The sequence below is a fragment of the Dipteris shenzhenensis genome, chromosome 6 (genome assembly GCF_047967505.1).
Source record: "Dipteris shenzhenensis isolate YYH24624 ecotype China chromosome 6, Dip_SZ_1.0, whole genome shotgun sequence".
NCBI lineage: Eukaryota > Viridiplantae > Streptophyta > Polypodiopsida > Gleicheniales > Dipteridaceae > Dipteris > Dipteris shenzhenensis.
Window position 1 is genome coordinate 3059776 of NC_141601.1, and position 22017 is coordinate 3081792.

At 45.4% G+C, this 22017-nt stretch overlaps 1 protein-coding gene across 1 annotated transcript in view; it reads left to right on the plus strand.

Annotated features, from left to right (window-relative positions):
* Positions 1-22017, plus strand: part of LOC147900645 (prolyl 4-hydroxylase 1) — an 87165-nt gene that overhangs the window by 34584 nt on the left and 30564 nt on the right. Inside the window, exons 7-8 of the mRNA XM_087375863.1 lie at positions 6892-6962; positions 7102-7153. Of these exons, the coding sequence (XP_087231989.1) occupies positions 6892-6962; positions 7102-7153 (123 nt within the window). The remainder of the gene's footprint in view (positions 1-6891; positions 6963-7101; positions 7154-22017) is intronic.

Sequence of the window (22017 nt, forward strand, 5' to 3'; positions counted from 1 at the left end):
CCAAACATTATATTCGATGGACAGCCCCTCGAATATGTCAATACTTTTAAATACCTAGGAATTGATATTCCAGCAGATCATAGATGATGGCAATGTGTCCAAAGAAGACTAGACACAGGCTGGGGCAAATACTATCACTTTGAAAATGACTGCAGGCACACCGACACTCGCAATTGGAAGATTTGGAACATTTTGTTTGATGCATATGTGGTTCAAACAGTACTCTATGGAGTGGAAGTATGGGGAGGCAGCATTCCCCCATCGACATGGAATGAGATCGAAAAAATGCAGAAGGCTTTCTTACGCCGCCACTTAGGTGTAAAGGCAACTACTCCATACTTGGTGCTACTTTTAGAAACAGGCAGGAGACCTATCGAGTTCCATGCTTTGGTTAGAGTACTGCAATACTTAGTGGAGGTACAACAAATGCAAACATATAGATTACCTTACAGGGCATGGATGGCCAGCATGAAACTTCAAAAGAACCATAAGAGCAAGATCATTTGCACAGGATGGGGGACAGATATAAGGAAGTGGTTCAGCAGATGGAATGTAGACTCATACCTGACTATGCCACCCGCAAGAATTGATATCCAAGAGTTTCAGATGTCCCTACTGAGCACTGTACAGACTCAATGGCTAACAACAAAGTAACAACAAAGAAGAGGGTGAAGCTGGAGTATTACCAAGATCACATCAACCCCACATGTTGGTCCACATATATGACAAAAGAGGCCCCTACTCACGCATACATCAGCACTTCCATCCCCTTGCTCTATCGCAGAAATATTGCTAGATTCCGGACTAGATCTCACATGCTTGCAATTGAGAAGGGAGCGTGGTTGAATCTTCCGCGACATGCCAGAATATGCATATTTTGTGACTCTCAAACAGTGGAGACAGAGGCACATATAGCTCTGCAGTGTCCCAGTTATGCACACATTAGGGAGGACTACCGGAAGTTACTGGGAGACTCCACACAGTTAACATCAGTCCTTTCCACTGCCTCGCCGGCAGCATTAGGTTCTTTTGTTACCCACCTCTTTTTGTAACGTCAAGAACTTGAAAATTCTTGACCCCTCCACAGCGAAGGAGACTTTTCTTGTACACTGTTCGGGTCCCATGGGTCGTTTTCGGCCCCCTGTGGACGATTATAGTTTCTACTTCTACTTCTACTTCTCTCTCCACACCCCCCGCTCCGCCCTGCTGCTCTACTCCTGCGCAGCTGCTTACCCTCCACTAGTGCTGCCCCCCGCGCTGCCCTCCGCAACTGCAGCCCCTCCGCCCCTGCAGCTCCCCCGCCCGCCATCCTTCCTCTCCGCCCCTGCAGCCCCTCCGTTCCTGCAGCTCCTCCGCCTCAGCAGCTCCCCCGTCCGCCATCCTTCCTCTCCGCCCCTGCAGCCCCTCCGCCCCTGCAGCTCCGCCGCCTCGGCAGCTCCCCCATCCGCCATCCTTCCTCTCCACCCCTGCAACTCCTCCGCCTTTGCAGCTCCCTCCCTCCCCCGCCTGCCATCCTTCCTCCTGCTGCAGCACCCTCCGCCAGCCTGCCTCTTCGCCCCCGCCTAGGCCTCCCATTCACTCCCGCCTACCTCCTGCACCGCCTCACAGACCCTCACTCCCGCCACGCCTCAGCCCCCTCATGGGCAGCTCCCTCCTTCGCCTCTCCACCTCCGGCTGCCCTCCACATTGCAGCTTCTCCTCTACAACTCCTCCCTCCCGCTGCTCTCTCCCACCTTCCTCCGACTACCCTTCCTTTCTCGCCCTAGGTGTGCTTCCCGCCATGGGGGGGGGAGCCTGTGCTCCCGCTCCCGATCGCGCACTAAAACCTGCATCAAGGGGACACGAATCAGTCCAAGGCAATGGGAAAAGCTGAGAAAGAGACGGATAAAGCCAAGAAATACGACAACAACAAAAAAAACATCAGACACAACTGAAACTTGAGGATGTGAACACGCGCGTCAACCGAAGTGGACTTGGGGTTGACAGCAAAGCAAAGGCGGGGCCCACCTCAGCCTCAGCTTTAGACTCTATCCCTACTCGAACTTCAGCCCCCGCTTCAGTTTCAGTTCTAGCTTGAGCTCCCTCTATCTCTACTTCGACTTCAGCCCCCGCTTCAGTCTCCGTTCCAGTTCTAGTCTCAGCTCCCTCTACATCCTCACTTTCGACTTCAGCTTCCACTTCAGCACTAGTTTCAGCTACAGCCTCTACATCCCCTGCCATAGCTACAACCACTATCAGTCTCATGCCCGTGGCATTGGTTGTTTCCTTCCCTTCCTCTCCTGTTACAGCTCTCGCACCACTTATGACACCTACTTTGGAGGTGTCATACACTGCTCCGCATTACGCTTCACTCTCCCCTCTCCCTCTCAGTCAACCCACGCTCCCACATCCCATTGGGACTGCCTCATCCATTCCACTGTCATCTCCGTACCTCACCTAGTTCACCCAGTCACCGCCCAGCTTCCGGACTCATCCCCATACTTTCATGTCACAGCCATCATAGTTTCAGCAAGGACACGGGTGGGTTGATACAACAGAGGCCTGGGATACCTTGCTCATGGAGGTACATAATGTCCGTGAGCGCGAGATGGAGCTGACACGCTTCGCATAGGAGTAGGTCCGCTTCAACCAGGTGCAGAGCCGCATTATACACGAGCAGGATCGGGCCATTCGGGAGCAAGCTGGTCTCATTTAAGGACTTAGACAAGATGTCTTGCAGCTTCGGCAGGAGGTCACAGCCGTACACACAGTCTCAGGGAGTATTCCAATTATCGAGGCACATATTGCGAGCATGCAATCTGCTATTGAGGAGACATCCAGATGGGTTGACGTGGCCAAACAAGAACTTGCTAGGGTAACCATTTTGGCTACCCTCATGGAGCAGCAGTAGAGGGCCAGTAAGACTCCCAACATTAGAGTACGCGGGATCCCACGCACTGAGGCTACACCGATGGCAGATGCGACTGCTTTTGTGGCCGCTACTCTAGGTGTGGCTAGAGAGGGCATGACAGGTGGCGAGAGAACTCAACTGAGAGCAACCTCTGATCATACGGTTCCATGACACTCAAGCACGGCTTTAAGCTCTACGACACAGGTCAGTCCTTCGAGATCAACTAGTGATCTCCATGGATGAGGACCTCACCTCTCTACAGGGGTTGAGCAGAGACGCGCTTTACTGCAGTAGTGGGATCATGCTCGGAAGGAGGGCAAGTGGGCAGTGGTACAAGAGGGACGACTTCTGACAGGCTCGCGTAGGGCACCAGTCCTCTTCCCTACATAGGGAAGTGGGGTCTATGAGACTTAGATATCCGAGATCCTATCTTGCACCATTTGAAACTGTAATGGTACCTCATGGTCAGAACCAGGGAACTTCTCGAAATCCTATACAGGTCATGACATGGTCTATTATACAGAGACACATCAGAGTCCAGAGCACCCACTTCCAGTAGTCAACGGATATACATGGGAGTCTACCTACAGAGATGAGATGAGGAATACAGGGGGGGTTCGAGGTCAGGTGGAGTTGCAGTCCTTTTCAGATCCACGCTTTTGGGGATCATTTCAGTAGAGCAGAGAGACCATTACAGTAGAGTAGAGAGATGCATATTCCAGGTTTCTTTGGATTTGGATTCGGCACACGGACAGCCGGGATCTGTTTGTTACTTTCCCCTGAGACTTTCCACTTTGCCAGAGATATCCGAGGTGAGGATGAGACATCTCCATCTGTTGCTCTTTATCAGTCCATTGTTAGGTACCACTCCTTGACTGCTGCGAGACATTGACCTTGAGAAGGCAAGTATGCTACGGGTTTCGGTTGACAGACGAGGTCCATTCACATCTTATGGGCATGCCATATTAGACCTCGGTAGGATGCATGTTCTCATTATCTATAATGGTCTTAACAGATGGCCCGGCTCAGGTGGTTTCATGTGCTTTCCATATGGGGGAGGCTCCAGCGTTGTTGATTACATCATGGGATCCCCTGACTTCACATCTTGCATCACTGACTTCACTATAGCACCTCTCCCTAGGGACTGATCACACCTATCTTTTCTTTAGCATCTCCACTCCACGTGACATAGCACCCCACCGAGTTCTTACTCCACCTACCATGATATATGCTTTGACAGCGATCACTCGCCTACTTACTTTGGCCGTCTATATATACTTCTCGCTTATATTAACTTAATAACCCTTTTAGAGGATCGTGCTGCCCTGATCACCCGCTCACTACACGAGGCTGTCCTTGGAACCGTACCCTGTAATAGCTGGTACGATGATGAGTAAAAGGCTTTACGCCGTCAGCTCAGATTCGAAACAAAAAACAGTCTTTCGAGCAAACCAGATACGGTACGCGAGTACCATAGACAGGTACACAAAAAGAAACTAGACTTTGTTTGTTGCAACGAGGAGGATCTACTAAACATTTTTTTTAGTAACAACTCTAAGGACTTTTGGCGGAGATTTTTAGGACGGTCCCCCTCACCACTCACTGACACTCACGTCTAGTTTGATTATGCATGCACACTTTATGACATCCCAAATCAGTCAGTCCCTAATCTCTCACGTATGCCATGCCCCACATCTTGCACCCTCTTCACTAGGGGAGGGGTAAAGGATGCCATAATGAAACTTCATAATGGCCGAGCGAAGGATCATGAGGAGCTATGCACTAAGTTCATTGCATATGGGATTAACCTCCTAGCATCGATCTTAGCAAAGCTCTTTAATGAAGCTGTTTGTTTGGGGTTCCCACGCACCTGGACCATTAACACCATCTCACCCATCCACAAGACAGAGGATCCCATGAGCTCGAAGAACTACATGACCATTATGATTGGACATGTCATTTCCAAGGTTTATGCATCAGTACTTGATTCCGAGGTCAGTAGATTTACGGAGTGTCGAGGACTCAGAGCAGCAGGATAGGCTGGATTCCGGCGTGATCATGGAATCATGGACCACATTCTCACGCTCAGATGTATCATCGAGAAGGCGAGGGTACGGAAGTAGAGGGCTTATTGTTGCTTTGTGGATTTCCGCAAGGCATTTGACACAGTTTCGAGAGGCCACCTCATACGATGCCTACAGGACTTGGGTTATGACTAGGAGATCATTTGGGCTGTCATGGCACTTTTCGAGAGAGTTTTAGGCAGAGTCGGATCTGGGTGGACAGATGAGATCACGAGCACTATTGGGATCAATTGAGGATGTCCATTATCGCCTATCTTGTTTGGCCTCTACATTGACGAGCTTGAGACAGTGATGCAGACACAGGGGGGTAGGTTGTTGTCTTGCGGGCACGTTGATCCGGATATTGATTTATGCAAATGACGTGGCTCTCTTGTCTTACGAGCAGAGGGGCTCCAAAGACACCTTGACGCACTATAGTCCTTTCGTGAGTCTCATGATTTGAAGGTCAACCTAGGTAAAACCAATGTCATGATCTTCAATACATCTCGAGCCGTCGTGCGTCATGAGCAGTTTACATTTGATGGGTCACCCGTTGAGATAGTTTCATCATACACCTATCTTGGGGTTGTCTTTTCCGGACCTATCTTCACTATGAGACCCGCGATGCAGGCACGCTTGAGCAGAGGATATGCTTCATTAGCCAGACTAGAGAGGTAGTGCTCCGCTCGCACTTTCAGGATCCACAGACCAAGGGGTTGCTTTTTGACTCCTTGGTCCGCCCAACGGGGATGAACGGCAGCCCATGTTGAGGGCCAGACTTGTCGGATACAGAGTGGGCCCGTGTGGAGCGGCTACTGGTTCTCATGTTATCAGGGATGATTCCTGGTAAGCCATCCGTTTCTCACCAGATCACTCAGATTGAGTTTGGGTCACCCCCTTTATATCTAGATGCTGCATTTCAGGTCATCATGTATCTGTACCGAGTTAGGGAGTATGGGGATTATGCCTCGGGGTGTAGCAGGCTACCATGGCTAGCTCTGTCCTCTTCTATGGCACTTGCAACAAGTGGGGACCAGAGATGCTGGTATGCACGCACAGAGAGATGGTTTGAGCGACTGGGGCTCCACATGGATAGACTACCTCCCTTCCAGTACAGCATGGATGCTCCGTTTTCTCCCCTCCTCTCACACGAGGTCAACCAGGTTATCCGTGAGGATCTGTTACAGCTACACACATTTTGGACCTAGTTGGGACCGAGTGAACTCCTAGTGAAGCTTAGCTTCTACAGAGATCACTTCTTACATATCACAGTGGAGGGTTTCATTGACCCACCAGGATACACGCAGATTTACCTACCCTACTTACTGAGGATCTCTCTTGGGCAGTTCCGGGTCTCTTTGCACAGACTTCGTATCGAGAGCGGCAGAGCAGAGCGACTACCTGGGGAGAGGCGCATATGCACATTGTTTGACATGCAGGAGGTTGAGACAGAGGAGCACTTCATCTTTCGGTGTCCTGTTTACTATGAGATCCGAGGGTATTTCTACTATCTCTTCAAAGATAGCTATGGGATTTTATAAGCCATGGTGAGAGGTGAAGGCAATAACTAAACAAAGTGAGACGGGAAGTGCATAAGAAGAAGGTGAGAGCACTAAGTCCAATGCTTCGATAGAGAGGTCCATAGAAACAACAATGCTAATCTACATGCAAGAGTAAAAAAGGCAAAACATGGGAGGGAACATGTAAAAAAGAGGAGATAGGGACAAGCTTGAAATCTGTGAACTGAAACGAGCTTGTTGGTATCCTTCTAGTGATTTTGCTGTATCTGGAACTTCATGTATTTCTAGCGAACCAAAAGGAGCTTGCTGGTATCCTTCTAGTGACTTTGCTGTATCTGGAACTTCATCTATTTTTAGCGATTTGACATATTCCATGTAAGCTATGTACTAATGCTGCACATAATTTCTTTTGACATAGGCCATTGAAAAACGGATCTCAGTCTACTCAATGATCCCAGTTGCAAATGGGGAGCTTCTTCAAATTTTGCGGTTATTGCCATCTATCCATTCTTGTTTTTTAAATGCTGTTGTTATATTGTTTGAAAATAGTTTGAGATATTTTTAGCTCTTAGAATGTTTGAAAGTACACACATATATATATTGACAAGGACATTGACTGGTTTGGCAGTTATGAACCTGGCCAATTCTATAAGCCTCACCACGACTATTTTTCAGATGAAGTAAGACCTGTTTGTCTGATGTGATCGGTCCATTACTGTCTCTTACGCACTGTATTTTGAAATATCACTATGTATTTTGAAATATCACTACCTTGATTGTCTTGGCCCAAGTGTGATGTTTGTATTTACAGATGATGTTGAAATGGCTCACCCTAGTTGCGTGCACTCATATTTTCACCATCCGTCATTGCATCAGTTTCTAGATTGATAATTTTGTAATCTCACCCAGCAAACTTTGCATGCCATGAAAACTTAAAGACACTTTGTCCTGTAATGTCCGTATACTCTATTTAAGTTTGGTTTGTTTCTTTGACTGTTTTTATTTTTGGTTGATAACTATATCTGGTTTTGCAAGAATAAAATTTTTTAATTGATACAAGAAGTATATGAGCATTCAAACCTTGTGGAAACCCACTTCTCTTGCATCTCTCACTAAGAACCTTAACAACATTTTTGAACCAAGCTGGCGCTACATTGACAATGATCCTGCCCATATTGGAGTTGTTTGGGGTCAATGGTCCAGCTCTGCCCCAAAAGGCCAACCACTATGATCCTATGCCACTCCGCTTAGTTTCAAGACTCTAGCATTCCCCGTGTCCCTATCCCCTTGCTCTGACTCCATCTAGAGTGACTCGTCACCGTGGGTAGGGCATGCTAAGTCCTCTTGTTGCAGGAAGAAATTTTGAGAGGGATTCTGATTCTTGAGAGCTGACAAAACCAGCGTTGAGGGACTGTGGCATGTGGGGTCCAACCCCACGTCTCCGGCCATGCCTCTGCGATGGCCTCATCGATGTCATGTATCTTGCTACTAGCTGTCACCATTTGGGACTTCTCCTAAGAAAGTAAAGAGTAATCTTTATTAGAATTGACTTCAGTCAAAGAATGGTGGTAAAAAGAGAACTGTGGGGACGCCCACAAGGGACTAGAAATAGTCCAAGAACTAGAATGCATGCATTAGACTAACCTCTAATGGGTTAAAGTATGGGTTAAAGTGTTGGTATTTGTTTGTGGTATTGTGTAGGACCAAGAGGAGTGCAAGAAGGCCCTAGAATTAAGGGAAAAGTGCAAAAAGCAGGTCCTACAAAGCAAAAAGCACCAAGAATGTTGGTGCCTGCTTTATGGAGGACCCCACAAGTCAAAATCAGCGAGAAAATCCAGCACACTTTTTAATAAAAGCCTCCTAAAGCCGATTTTAGGGAAAGCTGAGCTTTTTGAGAAAAGAATGCCTAATTTAGGCTTATGAAAAAGCTAAAAGCTAGCCCCATCTTATTGGAAAGCTCTTGCTTTGGGGTTGGAGGCTATGTCAATAAAAGAAAAGCCTCAAGGCTCTGATTGTACTTAGTCCATGCTTTTGTGAGAGCCAGTTGTACAAAGTCCTATTCTATTGCAATAAAGACCTTCGGCGGGGTCCAACCCTTATTTCTGGGCCCTAGTGCTGTGTATTGCTCCCTACCCTTCTCTCCGAGCACTCTATCTTGATGATGATTTGATTCCCACAGCTTCAGCACGTTTCCTAAGAAGTGTACGGAATTTCCAGCCTCCTTTCCTTGTTGCGATTTGAAGTTCCAGCCTGGATTTGTGCCTTAAGTGCCCATGAATTGCTTCCAGGAGCTGCTAATCAGGGTTAAAAGTTGTTCTTCAGGTCTGGTTTGGGCTTCAGTGGTATTAGAGCATGGTTCTGCTATTTTCCTTGGTAGCAATGGTCCAAAGACTTTACTCGGAAGAGACCTCGGTTAAGACCTTCGCTAGGACGTCCGCTAGGGGCACGATCCATAGCAAGTTTGAAGGCGCAGGTTATTTGCATGGGATAACAGAAATCACATATATTGTTTTCGAATTTTGGCCCATACCCTGGACTAGTGGTTGAACCATAAAACCAAGAGCCACACCCACCCATACTTCATCGCGCATCAGGTCGGCTCTCATCTTCACCCGTAAGCGTTTACCTCCTTGAAAGGAGTAGGGGCTTTGAAGTTGATTGCTTTAGGCCCAGTCAAGTTGATTCGGTGGGTTCAATTCTCTATCTCCCACATCATGGTTGCGGAGCAAGGGAGTTCAGCTAGTTCAGCCTCTAGACGACCAAGTAAGAAGGATTTTAAGGGATTTGAAGACAACCTTAGCGAAGGATTTGTGAAAGAAAAGATCAAGGAGTTCACTCTTTGAAGCGAAAGCCTCGATTTCAACATCTATTTGAGGAGATGATGACCAAGCAAGTTTCAATGTCGCTAAAAGAAAAGGGAGATCAGGAGCTTTCTCTCACTTCTCCATTAAAAGACCTCTCTAAGCATTCACATACTTCAAGGAAGTGTTCCTCATAATAGACAAAGCCGAAATCATGGAAGGAGATCTCCCAGTTCAAGCCATCTTCTTCTAGTTCTTCTTCCTCTTTCTCATCTTCTTCTGTATCCTGAGGACTCTCCCATCATAAGCGCAAAAGAAGGAGATCCAGATGTCGAAGCAGAGACTTCAAGGAAGGTTGTAAGTCGGTCAAGTTCACTACTTTTAATGGAAAGTATGGACCCACTAAAAATGCTTTGCAGTTTGCCACCAGTTTGGTATAGATTTCAAAATGGGGCACTATCGCAAGAAGTCCAAGTTAAAGATTGTAAGTCTTCATGTGACAAATAGCGCCATTGCTTGGTGGGGAGCTCTTCTATTTGCAGAAGAGGCTCCAAAGACATGGAAAGACTTAAAGAAGCAGTTTTATGAGCAATTTTTGCCCAAGAATTTCTATGATAATGTTCATACAGCCTGGGAAAGCCTGTGCATGGTAGCCTTTGTCACCATTGAGACATAGAATCAAAAGTTTTGGACAGCTTATCTTTAGAGCACACCCTTCAAAGAAATTTCAGAAAAGACGAAGCTTTGGAAGAGCGGGATTGCTTCCCAACATACGAACTCAAGTAAGCATTGATCCAAAGAAGATCAAGCTCCGAGATTGGATGCATTCAGCTTCCGTGGTTGAACTAATGAGGGAAGACCTCCTTCACACTATGGCAGAAAAAGGGAAGGGTTGTGACACTGATCCAAGGTTCAAAGAGATTTCAGCCTCAGAAAGCCCATTCAAGCCCTTCAAAGGGAAGTCAAAGTTTACTTCAGAACAGATTGAGGTCTTCCGAAAGGAGGGTAAGTGTTTCCATTGTGGAAAAGAAGGGCATATGGCTGTCCAGTGCCCCGAAAGGCTTGCGGGTCCAAGGGAGCAGAAAACGCCAAGAGAACGGCCAAAGCATGTGGCGGGAGGAGTCCCAGATATGTTGGGTAGAACCACAGAACCAGGATTTCAAGAGCCTTGCCTCGCATGAAGAGATCAAAATGATTTAATTATTTTTGATCTAGGAGCTACCGATTATTTCATCTTAGAAGATCTAATTTCGAGGCTAGGAATTAAGGTGGAAGAATTGGGATTATCTTTGGATGCAAAACATGTTTTTAAAGGGGATCCATTCAAAGTCACACCTTTGATTGGAAAGCTCAGAATTCATGTAGAGGAATATGTGGACCACGAAGAGTTTTATGTTTCACCTCTCAAGCATTATGATGCTATTTTGGGAATATGTGTTTCCATAGAAAGGAGGTAGTTCTTGATTCTAAAGCAAGAACTCTTAGTGTTGTGCATCGGAATAAGCAACACAAGATTTTGGCCAAACGCGAGACCATTCCAGTTGTATCAAATATTTTGGTCCTTTAGAAAAAGAAAAGTTTCAGTTTCTAGAATTTTTCAAAGATCGTTTTTCAGATTCTCTACCAGGAGAGCTTTCTCCAAAACAACCTGAAGATCATGTTTCCCAGACTGAAGAACTTATGGCATAGGTACAGGATTTGCTCTCCAAAGAACTTATCAGGCCGAGTTCCTCACCCTTTTGTTCACCAGTGCTCTTAGTTCAAAAGAAGGATGGCTCTTATGGTATGTGTGTGGATTATAGAGCTCTTAATAAAATGACAGTCAAGAACAGGTTTCCAATCCTGCGTAAAGATGATATTTTGGACAGACTTAAAGGAGCCACGATTCTCAGCCGTATAGATTTAGAAAGGATCCACCCACAAGATTTCCATAAGACAACTTTTTGTACCACTTTTGGACTTTATGAGTTTTTGGTGATGCTTTTTGGGCTTACCAATGCACCAGCCACTTTCAATCGTATGATAGACATAATTTTCAGATCTTATAGGCACTTTACAGGCTCTTTCTTTGATGATATTTTGCTCTGTCAAGAACTCAGAAATCATAAGCTTTTTATAATGCCAAAAAGAGTGAATTCTTTCTTGACAAGATTCATTACCTTGGACACATAATTTCCATGGAAGGGATTCGGATGGATCGTGCCAAGATTAAACGCAGGTTTCTTTGGTTTTGTTCCTATTACAGACGCTTCATCAGACACTTTGCTGCTATAGCAGCCCCCTTACATGACTTGACCAAGAAAAATGTAGTTCTCAGGTGGGTCGAAAGACAAAGGACAGCTTTTAATGCTCTCAAAGAAAAGCTAACGACCGAGCCTATTTCGTTGTCCAGATTTATAGAAACTGTTTTATGTGGACTGCGATGCATGTGGAGTGTGTGTGGGAGCTGCCCTCCATCAAGAAGGTCGGGATAGCTTATGAAAGCAGGAGGCTGCGTGGTGCCGAGATGTATTTGGGTCTTTATGAGAAAGAGATGCTAGCAATTATTCATGATATAAATATTTGGAACCATTATCTTCTTGGAGCTGACTTTACAGTCAAGACCAACCACCAGAGCCTCACGTATTTCTTGACTTAGACTTAGATCATTTTCAGATTGTCTTTACTCCAAGAGCTCGGAATAGAGTTGTGGATGCCTTATCTAGAAGGCCTAAAGTGGATAATGTCACCATAGCATATCAGGGACTTGGAGGCCATGAAAGAGCTTTATTTACAGGATCCAGATTTATTTACAGCTTTATTTTAGAGAGACCATGAGAAATATTCAGTAGGGAGTATCATCCTGCCAGTATTCACTGAAAGACGGATTTTTATGAAAGATGATCATCTTTGTGTGACTCAAGACATGCGAGCCAAAGTTTTGGAAGAATGTCATGCTCCTCCTTATGCAGGGCATCAAGGTATTTTGTCTACTACATAGGCCATTGAGAGAGATTTCTTTTGGCCAGGGATGCGGAAAGACATTCACAAGTTTGTAACTGAATGTCTTACGTGCCAAAAGTTAGAGTATGACAGGCACAAGACCCCAAAACTTCTCATGCCGCTGCCCATACTGTAGGGACCATGGGAAGTATTGTGATGGATTTCATCTTAGATCTTCCTAGATCCAAATACGGGAATGATGGGATGTGGACCATCATTGGCAGATTCAGCAAGCAGGCCCATTTCATTTCAGTAAGAAAAACTATAAAGGCAGACCACATGGCCAGATTGTTTTTGGCACATATCTTCAAGCACCATGGGATGTGTAAGTCGATCGTTAGTGATTGAGACCCCAGGTTGTCTAGTTTATTCTTGAGAGCATTATTTGATAATATGCGGACGAAGTTGGACTTTTCACCTTCTTATCATCCTCAGTTAGACAGACAAGGTGAGAATGCCAATTCCACGGTATTGGATCTTCTCAGGTGTTATGCATCCGAGCGGAAGGTCGAATGGGAAAAGTATCATCCTCTTCTGGAATTTGCATACAATAACACCGTTCATAGCTTCACAGGAAAAGCCCCATTCGAAGTTATTTATGGAAAGGTGATTGTGCCACCTATCCTCAAAACAAAGGACGAGATATTTGGAGCCGACGTGTATGCGCGAGACTTAGATAAAGCTTTCTCTCAAGTTCGGACAGCAATTGAAAGATCTCAACAAAAGCAAAAGAAGTTTACAGACAAGCACCGGAGGGAGATGAATCTCCAAGAAGGAGACTGGGTGTTACTAAAGCTCGAAAAAGCACGGCTCAGAAAGATGAAACATCATACAGACAAGCACCGGAGGGAGATGAATCTCCAAGAAGGAGACTGGGTGTTACTAAAGCTCGAAAAAGCATGGCTCAAAAAGATGAAACATCATACAGAGAAGAAAGAACCTAGAGGCAAGGCTACCTGTAGATACCTTGTCAAGTTAAAGAATTATTTGGCACTTGATGCCAAGTGGGTAGATGAGGAATTCTTCTCATAGTATGCTCAAGTTCTATAGTTGTACCAACAAGCTTTTCAGTTGAGGGCAACTATTTAGAAGTCGAGGGGATGTCACCATTTGGGACTTCTCCTAAGAAAATAAAGAGTAATCTTTATTAGAATGGACTCCAGTCAAAGAATGGTGAAGTTAGTTATCCAAGAAAAAGTTTTATTGTTTTTTGCTTTTGCCTTGCATTGGTAAAAAGAGAACTGTGGGGACACCCACAAGGGACTAGAAAGTCCAAGAACTAGAATGCAGGCATTAGACTAACCTCTAATGGGTTAAAGTGTGGGTATTTGTTTGTAGTATTGTGTAGAACCAAGAGGAGTGCAAAAAGGCCCTAGAATTAAGGGAAAAGTGCAAAAAGTAGGTCTTGCAAAGCAAAAAGCACCAAGAATGTGGGTGCCTACTTTATGGAGGACCCCACAAGTCAAAATCAGCAAGAAAATCAAGCACACTTTTTAAAGCTGATTTTAGGGAAAGCTTAGCTTTTTGAGAAAAGAATGCCTAATTTAGTCTTACGAAAAAGCTAAAAGCTAGCCCTAGCTTATTAGAAAGCTCTTGCTTTCAGGTTGGAGGCTAAGTCTATAAAGTAGAGCCTCAGGGCTCTAGATCACATAGATTGTACTCAGTCCATGCTCTTGTGAGAGCCAGTTGTACAAAGTCCTATTCTATTGTAATAAAGACCTTCTGGGGAGTCCAGCCCTTCCAACCCTTTTTTTAGGCCCTATTGCCGTGTATTGCTCCTTACCCTTCTCTCCTAGCACTCTATCTTGATGACGATTTGATTCTCACAACTTCAGCACGTTTCCCAGGAAGTGTACGGAATTTCCATCCTCCTTTCCCTGTTGCGATTTGAAGTTCCAGCCTAGATTTGTGGCTAAAGTGCCCAGGAGATCCTGTGTCGTTTGCAATTTGTTTTAGAGGCTATTTGTGGATTGCAATTTCATCCAGGAGGTGCTTTCTTGTTGCTAATCAGGGTTAAAAGTAGTTCGTGAGGTCTGGTTTGGGTTTCGCTAGCTCCTGTAAGGTGGGCGAGCACTTGCAGCCTCTCCTCGGGATGCTAGGGGATGTTGATACCAGACCCCTAAGAGTCTCGCTGGGCAATGTTCATGCTTTGCCTTAGCATTCTCCCTCCTAGACTTGGTTGTCTGGATGCCAGATTAGGGGCTACCAGTTGAACTGGTCGCTGCTCTTAAAGTTGGCCCTAATGACGCTGCCTAAGAGATTATACCACTCTCTCATCAAGCTCCTCATCAGTGGCTACATCTTTTTTGTTAGAGGGGCTTTTGTAAAGATCCAGAAGTGAGACTGGTGTCACAGTCGCATTCCCACTAGCCTAGCCATGCGCATTGGAGGAAATGCCCTAGTGCCTCAGCTACAATAAGAAAAGGGAAAGGGGCTAGTGGACAGCTCTGGTGCACTGACCGGGGGAGTGACCCTGTGTTCCTGTGAGTAGAGAGTGAGTGAGAGAGAGCAAGAGAGAGTGTGATAGCTGGAAGCTTGGAAGCTGAAAGCTTAGTTGCAATAGAAGAGAGTAAGAGTACAACACACTGAAGGAAAGATAAGGTTTTGTCCTAGTGACAAAACCTTAGTAGTCACTAACCATAGTTAGTGAACTAACTGCGGTTAGGGAGAAAAACCTCTTAAAGAGGGAAAAGTGCCCCTAACTAGCTTATTATATTACATTGGTCACTGCTGAATTATATCTATAATTCTAACACCCCCCTGCAGTGCCAATGTCATGTACAAGGCTGATCAATCACCAAACGGATATAAGTTCAGGGCACTGCGAAATGCCTCAAACTTTTCACGTGGTAGTGCTTTGGTGAAAATATCTGCAACGTTGTCATGTGTGGACACAAAGATCATACTGATCTCTCTTGCATGCAACTTCTCTCTGACGTAGTGATAGTGAACCTCGATGTGTTTCGTGCGAGCATGAAACACTGGATTCTTTGCCACTACAATGGCACTCTGACTATCAGTGAGAATTGGAGAGGGACCCTCCAAAGACAAATGAAGATTAGCAAATAGACGTCGCAGGCAGACACATTCAACTATTGCAGTGAAAGCTGCCCTGTACTCAGCTTCACATGATGAGGTAGCCACTGTAGATTGTTTCTTGCTCAGCCATGAAATGCAAGATTTACCCAAAAAGAAACAATTGCCACTAGTGGACTGCCTAGTGTCATAATCACCAGCCCAATCTGAATCACTGTAGGCATGCATCTGCAAGTCACCCCCCCTGGGAAATAGTAAGCCAAAAGACTTTGTGCCCTGCAAATAACGGAAGATGCGCTTAACTGCCTGCCAATGCATAGTTTTTGGGCTGTGCATGTACCTGCTCACCTGAGATACTGCAAACTGAATATCAGGTCTAGTGTTACAGAGATATATGAGGCATCCAACAGCCTGACTGTAAAGTGTGGCATCAACTGATTCTCCTGCATCATGCATTGTGAGTTTCAGCCCCGGCTCCATAGGAGTGGCTATGGGCTTACACTCTTGCATGTTAAATCTGTCCAAGAGTTTCTGAACATACTTGGACTGAGACATAACAGTGCCACGTCTCTCATGAGAGAACTGGATCCCCAAAATGAAAGTGAAGCAGCCCCAAATCTGACATGTCAAAGTTGGTCTGCAAATCAGCTTTGAAATCTGCAATTTTTCCTTCATTGGACCCTGTGAGCAGTAAGTCATCAACATAAAGAAGGATGACTAATATTTCCCCCCCATCCATCTTGATGTAGAGGGTGCTCTCAGTAGGACTATTGTGCAGCCCCTTGCTGGTCAAAAAGGCATGTATCTTGGCATACCATGCACGAGGGGCCTGTTTCAGCCCATATAAAGCTTTGTTGAGCTTGCATACTTGAAGTGCATTTGTTGTAATTTCAAAGCCCGGAGGTGGTTTGACATACACCTCTTCCAGCAAGTCCCCATTTAAGAAGGCTCTTTTTATGTCCAACTGATGAACATTCCACTCAAAATGTGCAGCCATTGCAATTACTGATCGGATGGTGGTCATCCGGGATGTGGGAGCGAATGTCTCCTCATAATCTATGCCCTTTTTCTGAGCATAGCCTTTAGCAACCAGCCTGGCCCTATATCTGTCAATGGAGCCATATGGCTTCCGTTTGACTTTGAATACCCATCGTGTGCCAATGGCATGTTTACCCTGTGGCAAGTCCACAATATCCCAAGTCTGATTTTTTGCAATGGACTGCAACTCATCGTGCATGGCATTCATCCAATGCACATTATCCTTTGCCTCTTCAAATGTGGCAGGCTCCTCCTCATCAAGGAGAGTACCTGCATATGCTGATTCCACTGAATTAGCACCTTCCAAGTGCCTTGCTGCACTGCGAGTCCTGCCAGGTAACGGAGCATCAAGTTTACTCTCCCTGAGAGTCTGTAACAGCCAGTTTGGGACTGTTTTTGCTGCATGTATGTCTGCAATTTCTTGCTGCACCACCTGTTCCAATGCCTGTGGAGGGGGCAAGACATCTTGTGGCGGAACTGAAGCATCTGGAGGTTGCTGTAAATTCTTATTTGGATCAGAAAAATCAGTAGGGGAACCCAAAGCAATGGGTAGCAACCCCTCAAAGACATCCTCTGAAGACGAAGGCATTTGAAATTCAGCCTGAGTGTGAGCTGAATTTTCAGAAAATATCACATCTCTACTTACTATGATTTTGCGTGTAGCAGGATTGTAGAGACGGTACCCCTTGCTTTCTGCACTGTATCCAACAAATATGCATTTGATGGCTTTATCTGACAATTTGTGCCTAAATTCAACTGGCACATGTGCATAGGCAAGGCATCCAAAGACTTGGAAGTGATCCACTGAAGGCTTCCTGTCATTCCAGACCTCAAAAGGAGTTTTTGTTTTTAAAGCCTTAGTGGGAGCCCTGTTAAAAATGTAATTGGCACACATCAAACCCTCTAGCCAGAATTTATGAGGCATGTGTTTGCTTTTCAGCATACATTTGTCCATCTCCATGAGGGTTCTATTTTTCCTCTCAGCTTTGCCATTTTGCTGAGGGGTCAGCCTGACTGTGAGCTGATGCCCAATACCCTTGCCCTTGAGAAAAGCATCAAATTCTGCAGATAGGTATTCCCCACCTCTATCCGTGCGCAATGTCTGTATCTTGAGAGTCCGGTTTCATTTTCAACCATGGCTGAAAAGTGTTTAAACACCGTGAACACTTCAGATTTCTTTTTCAGCCCATAAACCCAAGTAAAATTGGAGTAGTCATCAATAAATGTAACGAAGTAGAGATGACCACCCAACGACGGAGTCCTCATGGGACCACAGACATCACTGTGTATAAGCTGCAATTTGCGGACAGCTTTAATTGAACCATCCTTCTTGAAGGGGAATCTATGCATCTTACCTAAAATGCACCCTTCACAGGCATGTGGAGGAGGTATCTCAAGAGGTGGCAATGCATCAACCATTGAAAACTTCTGAAGTGTCATCAAGCTGTTGTAATGCATGTGGCCATATCTGGCATGCCATAATTCTGCATTTTGCATGGCAGCTGTAGGGGTAGAAACTGCCAGAGCATTGGCTGCTCTTTTCTCAAAAATATCAAGCTGAAAAAGCCCACGCAGCAGAGTACCAGATAACCTTAAGGCATAGTCAACTTCCCTGTCTCGGACAGCACATTTGTCATCCTCAAAGATGACCTGAAATCCCCCTCTGTCAAGAATGGACACTGAAAGGAGATTTTTGGTTATGCCAGGCACATATAAGACATCTGAAAGTCTGAAAATTGAGCCATCAATGGCAGTGAGCTCAACCTCTCCTGTGCCACGTACTGAATATGATGAGTTGTTGGCCTAAGTTACTTTCTTACCAACGGGAGGTGGATGCAAGGAAGTAAAAAGACACTTCCTAGAAGTGATGTGCTTGGATGCACCGCTGTCAAAATACCATGTGTTCAGTGTTTCATTAACACTGAAAGCGGATGCATCTGTAGAAGAGTCAAAGCTGCAAGTCAAAAATGCATATGTATCATCACTGCAAGAGGCTGTACTATCCCGAGCATCTGGAACAGCCAACCTAGAATCTGAAATGCAAGATAAAAAGGCATAATCGTGTCCAACAAAGTTGGCTGCAGCATCCCCACTGTCAGATGCATGAGGGGCTGAATCTGAAACAGCCATACCTGAGCTGTTTTTCTTTTCTTTTGCAAGCCTTTTCCTACATTCTGCTATGTGATGACCTGGCTTTTTGCAGTAGTGACAAAAACCCTTCTTTTTGGGCTTACTTGCATCATTTTTAGCCTTTTGTGAAGGCTGTCCTGACCCATTGGAAGGCGGATTTACTGATGTCTTTGCCGGTCCCTTTGTTTTTGATTTAAATTTTGAGAGCATGGCTTGTTCACCTGCACGTGAAGCCAAATTTTTCCTGGTCTGCTCTTCCTGAAGCAGAAGTTCTATCAACTCATGAAAAGTGAGGGGATTTGCACCCCCCCTCAATGATAAGTTCAGCGAAGTGTGGAAGCTGAGATAAGACTCAGGAAGAGAATTCAGAGTGGTTGTAATCATCTCTGAATCAAGAATAATTTCATCTATGTTTAACAATTGCTCTCTGAGATCCTGTAGCTTTGTGAGGTGGACTGACATGGAGTCACCCTCCTCCATATGTGTATTGCTCAACTCTCTTTTCAAGAAAGATACCCTTGCATCATTCCGTGCTGCATACATGCTTTCCAAGATATCCCCTGCCCTGGAGGTCTTACACGACCGGATATGCAGAATGATAGATCTTTTCACTGAAAGAGAGATGCATGACAAAGCTAAGGCATCCCGTGAATCCCATCTCTTCTGCTCTGGAGTATTGACTGTAGCTGCACCAACAACTTGTCCTGCAGCTGCACCCTGTGCACGACCTCTTCCACCTCCTTGCTGAGGAGGGGTAGCAGGTGCAATATCTGCTGGTCGGATCTCATCCCCATTGACATAATCCCATAAATTTCGAGTAATCAGAATATTACGTACCATGAAACTCCAGAGGGAGTAGTTGGTACCATCCAACTTGTCTTCTTGTGAAAGACCACCGAACTGGAACTCATTCTGATTTTGATGGGCCATTTCTGAGAAAAAGATTGAAGCAGATACAAAGCTGAATTCCCTTACTGGGAATGAGATGCACAACTCCCAAAAAACACAGCCAAGCAAGGGCTGTAAATGCAACTTAGATTTCTGTACTTGCATTGTCAGAAATCTGTCCAAGCATCAAAAACTCTCCAAAATCTGCCAAAAGTGCTTCAAACACTCCAAGAAAGGTAGTATGAACTGAATACTCCAAAAAATGCTTTCCCAACACAAAAGCCCCAAAATAGGCCTGAAATTGCAACCGGAACGGGGCAAATTGAACAAAAGCCCCAACTGTTGTAAGAGTTGCGCTCTGTCTGCAAAAGCCCCAAATTTTACTGCAAAATTGCAGTGTAATCACAAAATCCCCAAATTTCTTCAAGAAATTGTACTGCAGAACTGAAAGCCCCAAATTTCGTGCTTGAAATTGCAATCAGAGAGGGGCAAATTCACCAAAAGCCCCAAATTTGCAATTTCTGAACAAAAGCCCCAAATTTGCAGATCTATCTGCAATGTTTGCTTTGCAAGTAACTGTGAACCTGCAGATGAAGGAAATCCTGTACGGATCTGCAGGTACAAATATGCCACACGTGCGGATGTACGACAAAGTACTGATGACGCAGAACCGTACGGTGATGACAAGGTGTACGAAATGAGGAACCTGTACGAAAACAGGTACAACTACCTGTTGTACAGTGTGTACACGCAAGTACACCGATAGCTGCAGGTACAACTACGTACGGAAGGTGACGCAAGTACAGTTGCAACAGGTATGGAACGTAGGTACGATGACAGGTACAATACACGTTGTACTACGTTGTACGGCGAATCTGTACGGGGAGAAACGACGCAGGTACGGCGATCTGTACGGCGCTGTACGAAAACTGTACGTCAGCTGTACGGCGCTGCACGGAAACTGTACGGAGTTTTTACGGGAGCTGTACGGAGGCAGTACGGAGACTGTACGGCATTGTACGTCAGGATTCCGTACAGTCGTACGGACTGTACGGACGAGTTTATGCAGGCTGAAGCTTGAGGCAAAGGGCTGGCATTGAAGGGAGTAAGGAGCCCGAAGCTCTTGAACTGCTCTGATACCAAATGTGAGTAGAGAGTGAGTGAGAGAGAGCAAGAGAGAGTGTGAGAGCTGGAAGCTTGGAAGCTGAAAGCTTAGTTGCAATAGAAGAGAGTAAGAGTACAACACACTGAAGGAAAGATAAGGTTTTGTCCTAGTGACAAAACCTTAGTAGTCACTAACCATAGTTAGTGAACTAACTGCGGTTAGGGGGAAAAACCTCTTAAAGAGGGAAAAGTGCCCCTAACTAGCTTATTATATTACATTGGTCACTACTGAATTATATCTATAATTCTAACAGTTCCCCCTAATGAGAACCTGGATGGAGGTGGCTACATAAAGGGCGGAGATCCCTCATGCACATTGGTTTGAAAAGCCTAACCTAGCATAGTGCCCTCCAAGAAAGTCTAATCGTCCTTGCTATAAGCTTTATCGAAATCCATCAAGTGAATAGTGAGAGGTTGGGCATCCTCCCGTGCCCAATCTACAGCCTTCCCAAAAGTAAAGATGTTGTCCAGGATGTTCCTCTCTTGAACAAAAGCTATCTAAGTAGCATGGATGATGTCGAGGAGGTGGGGACGGAGCCACAAGCTCAATACCTTGGCTAAGATCTTATAGGCTGTGTCCAGTAATGCGGTTAGGGGCCACTGGCAAATGTCTACTCAGTCTCCCCTTTTAAGATCAAGAAAATCCAACCTTGGGCTAGTAATTTGGGGAGCGAACCTGAGTTGAAGATCTCATGTTGGAAAGCCACCATGGTTCAACATTGGATGACACGGAAAGGATGCTTCATGTTTTGAGATATCCTATTATACTACGCTTCCCAAGCCTCCCCAAGGAGAACAAAATAGAGGATGCATCATGTTCCAGGATATCCCATTATGCTACACTTCGCAAGCCTCTCCAAGGAGTAGAATCCTATTTTGTCGTCCATTGGGTCTTGCTTCAATGTTGTTCTAGAGACTTCGACTACATCAGCCTCGATACTCTTTGATGATGGAGTCTCAAAGGTTGGATTGATTGTGGACGACTTGAACACTCTTTCCGAGGACTTGTTACTAGACACCTTGGAAGGTGGTGTCTTCAGGTAGGCGGTCGAGGTTTCATTCTTACAAGGGCATTGCCTAGGCAGCAGACAAAACGATGGGCCACCTTGCTAGGGCTGGCCGCCCATTGCCGCGACTAAAGGCCCTTTAAGATTGCCAGTAGAATGGGAGGGGGGATTGGACACGCCATCCCCCGAGCCTTGATTCATAGCCTCCTCAATCGCAAACCCCTTGGGTTGCCCCATTAGAAAGGTTTAGGATCAGAGTGGAATGTATCTCCTCATCGTCGTAATCTAGTCAAATGTGGGAGCAAATGTGATTCCCATTACTTGTTCCCATTCCCCTAATAGAAATGTTGCATCTACTTCTAAAATGATGCATCATGTTCAATTAGAAACATTGCATCTACTTGTAGACCGATAGATCATGTTTCTTGTGATTCTCCTTACTCCTCAAACATTATATTTTTTGCATATAGAGACTATAAGAGAAGGTTACGGTGCTTG